Genomic DNA, 10,715 nt, shown 5'->3' on the forward strand with positions numbered 1-10,715 from the left:
TACCTATGACACTGGCTGACCTGTTACATGTGCGCTTGGCAGCTGAAGGCATCTGATTTGTTTCATGTTCATATGTGCCCGCATTGCTGAGAAAAATTAGGTTTTAATATAGGCAAATGAGCCTCTAGGAGCAACGGGGGCGTTGTCAATACTCCTAGAGGCTTTGCTCTCTCTGCAACTGCCACGTCCTTTCCACTTTGACAGGGCCAGGCACTGTAAACGTCATCATGTCTGGCCCTGACTTCTCCTAAAGTCCATTTAAAGTAAGAGGGTGCGGCAGTTGCAGAAAAAGCAGAGCTCTAGGTGTAACAGCAACGCCCCCGTTGCTCCTAGAGGCTCGTTTGCATATATTAAAACATCATTTTTCTCAGCAGTGTGGGCACATATGAACATGGGAGCAACACAGATGCCTTCAGCTGTCTTGTGCAGGGACAGATGGGTTTTCTATGGGTAGGTTTTGGACCCTAACCCCAGCTGCATAATGGATGCTGGCAGCTTAGTGGCCTCGAACCAGGAGACAGGTTCCCTTTAAGAGTAAAACTTTAAAAATGATTAAAAACTATAGGACCCAAACATCTCCAAAGGCTTTTTGCAGAGGCTAGCACTGTGATTTCAAAGAGGCTGTGCATCATCTGAGGCACTGGATGGTGGACCACCAGCAAACTATTTTTGATTTGTCTCAAAATGTTTGTGGGTTTGTCCGGTTTCAGTAGGAAACAGAACAACACATGTGATCCACCTGCAATAAAGAATAGATCATTACTTTACTTGACAGCCCCCACTCCAGTTCTCCCGGCAGGGCTCTGTTTACCTGGCTGCAGTGGTGACATCACATCGACAACATGTGACTGCTGCAGCCAATCACTGGCCTCAGCAGTGCACTGAAGAGACCAGGGATTGGCTGCAATGGTCACATGTTGTGGACATGCCATCACTGCTGCACTCTGGTTCTCCCGACAGGGCTCTGTTTACCTGGCTGCAGTGGTGACATCACATCGACAACATGCGACTGCTGCAGCCAATCACTGGCCTCAGCAGTGCACTGAAGAGACCAGGGATTGGCTGCAATGGTCACATGTTGTGGACATGCCATCACTGCTGCACTCAGGTAAACAGAGCCCTGTCGGGAGAACCAGAGTGACAGCATAGGATCTGTTGGGTAAGTAACTATTCTTTACTGCAGGTGGAACGCTTTTGCTGTCCAGTTTCCTCCTGAAACAGGACAACCCCTTCAAGGTCAGTCAGTCACTCCATGCCCCAAACAGTGTTGTCTTGTCATGATCACAATGAATCTCATGCCAGTGTGAAGTGACTTATCTTAGGTTCTTCCATCTCTTTTACCCCTCCAATCCTGTCCCCAGATTTTTGTTCTCATTTTCATTTTCTGTGCATAGTTCATAAAACCTCAAGAAATTAATTTGTGAAATGCAGCTTCACCAATAAGCTTCTTCCACCTGCACTTTTAATGCTTCAGCCAGTGGGACCGAAGAGGGTGCTCAGCCAGCTGAGACTCCTGTCTGGAAGCATCTGTGTGACCTGCAGGTCGCAGGATCTAATCCCGGCTAGCTCTGCCCACTCTTTCATCCTTTCCAGGTAGATACATTGGAGACCGATGATAATTGCAGTGCTGTCTTCCTGTATTTGTAAAACCATTTTTATCCTGAAGGATAAATTAGAACGGCTTGATAGATATTTTTTTTTTTCTTCCCCTGTGTGGCAGAAACATAGAGTGAGCATACCCTTTGAAAGGAACGGCTGTCTATTGACAAACCCGTACAATTTTTACAGTCCCACTAGTTTATTTAGTACCTTGCACCTTTTCAATGAAACATGCATGAAAATGGGCGGTTTTCTTACATGATAAGTTTTAGATTGAAATCCCAGCAAATTTCAATGCGTCTTTTATACATTAATATTTTTCCTTTTTTTTTGGTATGGTTTCATTAGACTACGTATTACTATACTTTTTTTTTTTTTAAACTCGTTTTATTGAAAATTTAACAATAAGCATGGTTCAGCATATTTTGAAGCATTGACACCCCACGCAGGGGGGTCTCCAGCTCCACATAGTACAAACGTGATACATAATGTGTCAAGTGATTCTCAGCAATATTTCGCTACTTGGCATCAAACAATACAGGATATCTACTTTCTAGTGTTTAGACATTTAATGCAATGTTACCCTCCGACACAGAGTGCAAGTGCACAGGTTGCAAGGAGTGATTTGAAGAGCACCACTCTCCCCACACTTTCTGAAATTTCCCTGGGCATTTTCTATGTATGTATACTACTTTTTCCATATTCATTGCATGGTTCATCAAGGTCTTCCATTGGTTCACTGTGGGGACTCTATCCGCCATCCACCTCAATGCTACAGCCTTCCTAGCCAGGAAGAGGGCTTCCCCTAGGAATATTCTCTGGTGATGTGTCCACTGTTCCTCCTCTAATATCCCTAGGATACATATTTTTGGGCAGGCTCCTATCGATACAGGCACTATCGTAGACAGAATCTCTAGAACCTTGTTCCAAAATACTTGTAAGTGTCTGCATCCCCATATCAAGTGCCAGAAATCAGCGCTCCCCTCTTGACATCTATGGCAACTGCTGCTAGGTAGTCTCCCCATCTTATAGAGCCTGAGGGGGGTTAAGTAGCTTCTATGCAATATGAATAATTGTATCAGTTTATTATTTACCGACGGGGAAACCTTAGTGGGTACCAACATAGCCTCCTCCCATTCTTCAGCATCAAGAGTTGGGATATTAACCTTCCATTTCGCTTCTACTTCCAATGGCTGAAGAATCATGCGATCACCTAGTAAATATGTGTAGAGTATAGAGATAATGCCCTTAGGTCCCTGCGATCTTAGCACCCCTATCAGAGGATATTTGGAAATGCTGCGACCTGTCCCTCTAAACTGATCATTTAGGGCGTGCCGTAACTGAAGGTACCGAAAAAACAAAGAATGGGGAATCTCAAATTTCTCCTGTAGTTGTTGCAAAGTTCGTAATACGCCCTCTTCATACAGCTCAGCTAATGTCAACACTCCGCATCCCTTCCATATCCCTGCACCCTCCAATGTTTCCAAGTGCGGCCACATGGGATTGTCCCAGAGCGGGATTGCATCTGGTAAATCTGCATACGAATTTAATTTGGCTGCTTTCCATATTTGGTTAGCCAGTCTATGAGCAGGAAGTAGTTTCCTGGATACTGTACTTGGGGACTCCAAGACAGGCCACAGATTAGAAAGATTAAGATATTCCCTCAACCAATATTCCGGTCCTGGTAGTTCTCCCTGTTTGACCCATGCCGCTATATATTTCAACTGGCCGGCTAAGTAATATAGAAAAAAATCGGGTAGAGCCGCTCCCCCCCTCGTCTTAGACCTCTGTAATACTTTCTGCGAGAGCTTCCTCCTAGCCTTTCCCCACACAAACGCCGTTATCAGGGAGTGCAGCCTGTCAAAGAAGGCCTTTGGTACCGGGGCGCATGCATGTGACAGGAGATACAGGCCCTTGGGGAGCAGAATCATTTTGACTAGGTTCAATCTCCCCATCACCGAAATCGGTAATGCCTTCCAAGTTTTAAATTTATCAATAAATAAGGACTCTATCGGTTCTATATTTCTCGTCACAGACACTCCAGGGTCCCTTGTGATCACGATGCCAAGATACTTAAACTGGTCCACTACCGGTAAATTATGTATACTCTCCGGCCACCCATGATCCCAAAGAGGCATAATAGCTGACTTCGTCCAGTTTATGAGCAAGCCCGAGTATGTGCCAAATTTCCCTATTACCTCAATTGCTCTGGGCAGAGTCAGCTCAGGCTCGTCCATAAACAGAAGGAGATCATCTGCATATAAGCCTATCTTCTCCTCTCTGTCTCCTCTAGAAATCCCCATAAAGGACCTGTCCTGCCTCACTCTTAATGCCAAATGTTCGATTACCACCGCAAACAAAAGGGGGGAGAGGGGGCAACCTTGTCTAGTACCTCTATGCAGAGTAAATGAATCTGACATGGTGCCATTTACTAGTATATTTGCCTTAGGTCTCTGGTACAGTATCTCCACCCATCTTATGAACCCTGGGCCAAACCCGAATTCCTTCAGGATCCGAAACAGGAAAGGCCACTCCACAGAGTCAAAGGCCTTAGCCGTGTCAAGTGATGCCATGGCCCATTCACGCCCCTCCGCCACTCCTACCTGAGCAATAACCTGAGCTCTCCTGATATTGTCAGAGGTGGTCCTCCCTGGCATGAATCCCGCCTGATCCTGGTGTACTATAGACGTTATTACTTTATTTAAACGAGAGGCTAATAATCTGGTTAGAATTTTGTAGTCTAAATTGAGCAACGAAATCGGCCTGTAAGAGCCACATACAGTTGGATCCTTGTCTGGCTTTAATATAACAACAATAGTTGCATCATATAAGGTCTCGGGCAGTTGGTGACGCTGGAATGATGCTGAGTACATCTTAAGGAGTTGGGGGCTAAGAGTTTCACTATATCTAGAATAAACTTCAATTGGGATCCCATCCGGGCCCGGTGCTTTCCCAGTTGGTATGTCATGCATGGCTAGCTGGATTTCTTCCAGAGTTATATCCTTGTCCAGGAGGGTCACTTCCGCCTCGCTGAGCTTAGGATGTTCCACCTCTGAAATATAGTTACTTAACTCCCTCTCCGTGTAGTTAGCTGCTGTGCTGTACAGCGATTGATAAAACCGTTTGAAAGCGTCAAGTATTCTCTGCCCGGATTCCTCCAATTGTCCCTCAGGGTTCAGAATTCGAAGTACCGGGGGGGACGACTGGTTGGCTCTAGCAATCTGAGCTAAAAGCTTGCCCGCTCTATCACCAGATTCAAATGACTGCTGCTTCATAAAGAACATTTTGCGTTCACTTTTCTCCTTAAGATGCATCATATACTCCCTTCCTCTAGTCATCCACTCTATCCTATTCCCTTCTGTGGGGTCCGAACAAAACAATACCTCCGCCTCCCTACATTTATTATGCAATTCTACTTCCTGGCGGGACGTGTCCTTTTTTACATAGGATATTGAGGACTTCAGACATCCCCTCAGGAAGGCCTTCAGGGTGTCCCACAATAACAATTCCTCTGTTTCATCTCCCTGCACATCCAGGAATACTCTCAGCTGATCGGGGATTCTATCATTTTTTGTCAATAAAGAGAGCCAGAAGGGATGTATTCTCATCTTCCCCCCTCTAGATGCAATCCCGGGAGTGTCAAAACGTGCCACTACTGCAGCATGATCTGAGGGTCCCCGCGACTCATAGTTAATTGCAATCAAGTCCGTATAACTAGCAGCATTTCCCAGGACATAGTCAATTCTCGAGAGTGCCCCCCTAGCGGGAGTGAAACAGGAGTATTCCCTCAACTGCGGGTTTCTAATCCTCCACATATCTATCCATCCCATTTCTGCAGCAATTCTAAACAGAGTGGTCGTCGAGTGGACTCCAGTCTCTCTCCCTTCAGGCGGCCTAAATCTATCTACCTCTTCCTGCATTACCATATTAAAGTCTCCCATGCAAATCAGCCGGGTTGAGGGATACTGCGCCACAAACCCCAGGATAACATGAAGGAGTGAAATACTCGCCGGGGGGGGATTATATATGTTAATTATTACATACGGGATGTGGTCAATAAAGCCATACGCCATTATATATTGTCCCTCCGGATCAGCAACTGACTGCTGCGGTTCCCACAGGAGGCCCTTGCGCACTAATATAGCCGCGCCTCTAGAATTTGATGAGCCATATGACTGAAGTGACCACTGAACCCATTGTTTTACAATTCTGTGCCCCGTGTCAGCCGTCAGATGAGTCTCTTGAAGTCCCAGAATGTGAGGGCTATAGCGTCGTATATGCGAGAACACCGCTATCCTTTTGTTCGGATTTCCAAGTCCCCTCACATTCCAGGACATCACTACTAGAGGTCCCATAGTACAGTCTTAAAGTTATCCTTCCAGTAGTACAGGATGTCATCCGGCCCTTGTGGAGTAACCTCACCCATTTTAATAGTTCGCCCCCCTCCCACACTACTGATGCATAATTGATGTGACCATGCTTTCAACAACTTACAAAACATATAACATAACAGATAAACTTCTAATACCTCTGAGCAAACATCCAGTGCATGCATCATAGTATTAACTAGGTGACAATCTATATTCGGAGACCAGTGCGGGGTGAAGATGTTATGCCCGCACAGGTAGCCGAGCATTCCCTGGTCAATGTGAGTTTCATAGCTGCAGGTACATCTAAGCCTCAATAGGTGCAGACACTCATATTCAGACAGCCTGTGAATCAACATCTACAGTAGGACTATAACCATGCTTACAATGATCTGCTATCTGAAAGAGCACCATATTGCATTCAAGTAATGCATATTGCATTCAGGTAAAGCTAAATATTGCACCATATAATAAGGATAAACCACTCAGTGACAAGGCCTCTATAAAGTGCCTTTTCAGAACTCAGTAATACTTGCAACTCAGTCCCAGTGTTTCAGATCAGTGCATTCTTGGACGTCTAGCAACCCAGTCCTCAGCCTCCTTTGGGTCGGTGAAAAATATCGGCCGTTCGCCATCCACTACGCGTAGTCGCGCTGGGTAGGCCATCGAGTATTGCAAATTTAATTCCCTGAGGCGTCTCTTGACCAAGACGAAGGTGGCCCTCTTTTTCTGCAAATCCGCGGAGAAGTCCGGAAAAAGTGACACGTTGGTGTTTTCGTGCATCAATACACCTTTGCTCCTTGCTTGGCTAAGAATTAAATCTCGATCCTTCCAATTTAATAAACGGGCGAGCAGGGGCCTTGGCGGTGCGCCTGGAGGTGGTGGTCTGGCCGGTACTCTGTGCGCCCTTTCAACTGCATAGGCCGCTGAGAATGTGGCTGTAGGGAACTGGGCCTTAAACCAAAGCTCCAAGAAGCTGGCAGGATCTCTCCCCTCCGCTCTCTCTGGCATCCCCAGGATTCTTACATTATTGCGTCGGGCCCGGTTCTCCAGGTCGTCGCATTTCTGCCTCCATAATCCAACGGCTCTTTCCACCTCCGTCAGCCTCGAATCTAGCGGCCTGGTGTAATCCTCCAGCTCCGACACCCGATCTTCAGTGTGTTTAACTCTTTCCCTCAGCTGTTGCACGTCATGCCTCAACAGGCCCAGGTCGACACGCACCTCCTCAATTTTGCAGGTAAGGGAGGATTGGCAGGAGGAGATCGCTGTGAGGAGCTGCTCTGAGACCGCTTTCAGCGTTATCTCCGGTTCTCCAGCCTCATCAGTTTCTATCTGCTGCGCGGCCTGTCCGCGCGTCACCGCTGCACGTGGAGTGGCGGGAGCCGCGGCGCCATGTTGGTTTTCCTGGCGGGCATATTCTTTAAGTTTGTCGGCCGCGGTCTGCGCCTTGCTGGGACCCATATCTTGGTTCCTGGGTTTCCTCCGTCTCCTCTGCACTTGCCACTCTGAGTCTGAGGAATGCAGCTTGGCAGGATTAGTCAGGATTGATACCAGGGACCGGAGCCGCTCTCAAGTGCGTGCGGTCATGCCGGCAGTTAGCCACGCCCCCCCTTACTATACTTTTTTATGCTTTTTTTTTATTTTTTTTATAATACCTTTTTTAATTTTAATAATTTATACAAATCTTTTTCTGGCCAATTTTTTGATGCATGTTTCTGCAGGTGGGACAGGAGCGAAGACCTGCTTTAGCACAATTAGCCTTGGTATTTGCTGTTTCCCTCCCTGATTATATACCATAGATGATTGGTGTCAGATTGTGCTGTTGCCTATGTATTTCCCATTACAGAATTGCCCAGATGAGTTAATATAATATGTTTTTGTTTTTTCTCTCTCAGATTCCAGGTACCTCTTTACTCCCCGAGGTAGTGCCAAAAGATAAGGGAAAAATATGCATGGTGATAGACTTGGATGAAACGCTGGTTCATAGTTCTTTTAAGGTAAAGCTTAATTATTTACTGGTTGTGAAGTAATTGTTATTAAGCTTTAGAAGCAGGGTCGGACTGGCCCACCAGACTACCAGAGGATCCTCCTGTTGGCCCAGGCTTCTGACCCCATACTTAACCATTTTAGTTGGTAAATTCGGGGCATGTAAACCCCACCCCTGGGAACACCAACTTATGGATGTGGCATACATTAGCCACACCCTTTTTCTGTCCGGTACAACCTGAATTAGCTGGGACAGTTTCTACAAATTTAGGACAGTTGGCAAGTAGTGAAAAGTTAGATTTGGCTGCTTCACCGAATAAAAAAAGAAATAATAATTTGCAATGACCGAGAGCGGCGATTGCGCTGCTCCCCGTCATTGTAGCCTTCAGATGCCTCGTTCATACATGATCGCGGCATCTGATATAAATAAAAGTGTCAAATTGATCCTTTTGCTCACGACAGGTCGGCCGCCTGCCATCTTGCTTCACGATCTGGCGTGGAATCTTGCATGGCCCGCTGGCTGGCGTGGTGGCGTTGTACGTCACCGCGCACGGGATTTCGGTTGAGATCTTCAAGCAAGATAACGGCGGACGGCCCGCCGCGAGCAATTTTATTTTAATTTTTTTTACACTATTTCAGGTTAAATTGATTCGCTACCACAAAATTCGGCTTCGCAGCGAATCGAATTTATACTTCGCTCAACACTATTGGCATCTATGTGATACCATAGTGGGCCCCAAAAATCCAGGACAAAAAAAAACATTTGGGGACAATCACTTGCCACTAGGGTCTATTTCTTTGATTCAAAACCTATTAAACTTAGTTGGGGTTTGGTCCTTGAGAATAATTTCCTCTGGTGGGCCCAAAGAACCCCAGTCCAACACTGTTTAGAAAGTAGAGGATTTTAGATGTTTTTATGATGTCATATATGTGATAATGACCCCCCCCCCCCCCCCCCCATTCTTTATTTTAATTATAAAAATATTAGATGTCATCAAGTAGTTCTGTCACCATATAAAAGTACGAGGAACCAGGCCAAGTACATTTTAAACGAGGGACATAAATCAGGAGTCCCACTGTACAGGCGGCAGGTTCTGACATAATGGAGTATCATTAAAAATAATAATTTTTTATTTATTTTTCTCACATAGCCAATCAACAATGCAGATTTTATCGTTCCGGTGGAGATTGAGGGGACAACTCATCAGGTGAGGGGGCGGACATTTTTATAATTTTCAATTTCCTCCACAGCTTTCGGAAGAAAGTGGAGACGTCAGAAGGTCATGGCTGCAGCCCGGTTCAAGTAATCCAGGATAGGCTGTTTCCTCACAGCGCGGCCTACTCTTGATTACTTGTTTCAGGAAGCAGCTGATATTCCACCTAAGACTGAGAGGAATGTTACCTCTGAAGAAGAATACTCTAAAGTGGGGCCTAAAGCCATGTCATCTCTCCTCACATGTGTGTTTTATGAAATATTCTCCCTATATAGTAATTCTGCAGCCTCTGTGATGTTCTGTTCCTCCATTATTCCTGTCCAGTCGGTGCTACTAGTGTCAGACAGTACAGGGGCACAAGCAAGGCAAGTGGCAACACCCAGTTGCTAATTTAGTGATATGTTTTCAGGAGGAGTAATATAGGTACTCTTTCACTTGATCCAATTTGCTGCTCATAGACTTATACTATGACGGAATGAATAACTGAATGCCTCTAAAGGCATTCCGTTATGCGTTCCATCATAGAATTGTGTTATGGTCGTGGTAAAGGAATCCATAACGCAATTCACCTTTAGCCAACAAACGAAGTGTGAACAAATTTCATAAGCGGAAATTCGCTCATCTCTAATGACTAGGCCTGCACGGGATGTCAAGACCAACGTAGGAAGTGTCAGTGCTGATATATATGGCCCTATCTGTCTGTCCTTTTGGGGATCAGAGCATTGGGGCCGTACATAGGGTTAACTGGGAGGTGTACATTACAGCACAGATATATGTAAGTTTATGGAAATTACCGTATAACAATGGATTACTGATTTGCATCCATGTTCTATTTGGTCTATAAACATGTGTGCAGAATATAGCTCATGCAGCATAAAACCGGAATCGAACCGGCTTCTTTCTCCTCCATAGGTGTATGTTCTGAAGAGGCCTTATGTGGATGAGTTTCTGGAAAGAATGGGAGAGCTCTATGAATGTGTGCTATTTACTGCTAGTCTTGCCAAGGTAAGGAAAAGGTTCTACAATTTAAAAATGACACCCCCCCCCCCCCTTTCCAATGCACTGGCCCCTCATATAGATTGTACTTTCCCCGGCACCCGCGTCGCTCCTGATCCTCGTATGAGCCTCCCTAGCGTCACCCATGATGCTAGGGAGGCTCATCCCCATCACAGCCTGCTATTGGCTGCTCCGCCATTTTCGGATGTTTTGATCCGCGCGATATGCAGATGCAGAGGCGGCCGTGCGGAGATCCAGATGGACGCAAGTGCCAGGGAGTGGGGTAAGTATAACCTATATGAGGGGCCCGGGGCATTAGGCGGGGGGGGGGGTCATTGTAGAGGTTGAATAAACCCTTTAAGCACTGTAGGAAAACATATGGCTTAAGATGGCGCATACCCTAATGTGAGTCATGCAGGGGCCAAGAGAAAAAGTTTACTTTGCCTCCTCGAGAAATCGGCCTCATAGGGACGTAGGCATGCCCCCATACACATCGCACTGTACGGAACAGAGCTGTAAATTAAGCCATGAAGAGTTTGTGGCTTTCAGAACC

The 10,715-nt window shown here is 46.0% G+C and overlaps 1 protein-coding gene across 2 annotated transcripts in view; it reads left to right on the plus strand.

The window, feature by feature from the left end:
- CTDSP2 (CTD small phosphatase 2) overlaps positions 1-10,715 on the plus strand; it is a 53,863-nt gene that overhangs the window by 29,776 nt on the left and 13,372 nt on the right. For both annotated transcript variants that reach the window (XM_040425931.1, XM_040425932.1), the window contains 3 exons: positions 7,862-7,963; positions 9,104-9,160; positions 10,079-10,171. In XM_040425931.1, the coding sequence (XP_040281865.1) occupies positions 7,862-7,963; positions 9,104-9,160; positions 10,079-10,171 (252 nt within the window). The remainder of the gene's footprint in view (positions 1-7,861; positions 7,964-9,103; positions 9,161-10,078; positions 10,172-10,715) is intronic.

Source organism: Bufo bufo, chromosome 3 (genome assembly GCF_905171765.1).
Source record: "Bufo bufo chromosome 3, aBufBuf1.1, whole genome shotgun sequence".
NCBI classification, from domain to species: Eukaryota; Metazoa; Chordata; class Amphibia; order Anura; family Bufonidae; genus Bufo; species Bufo bufo.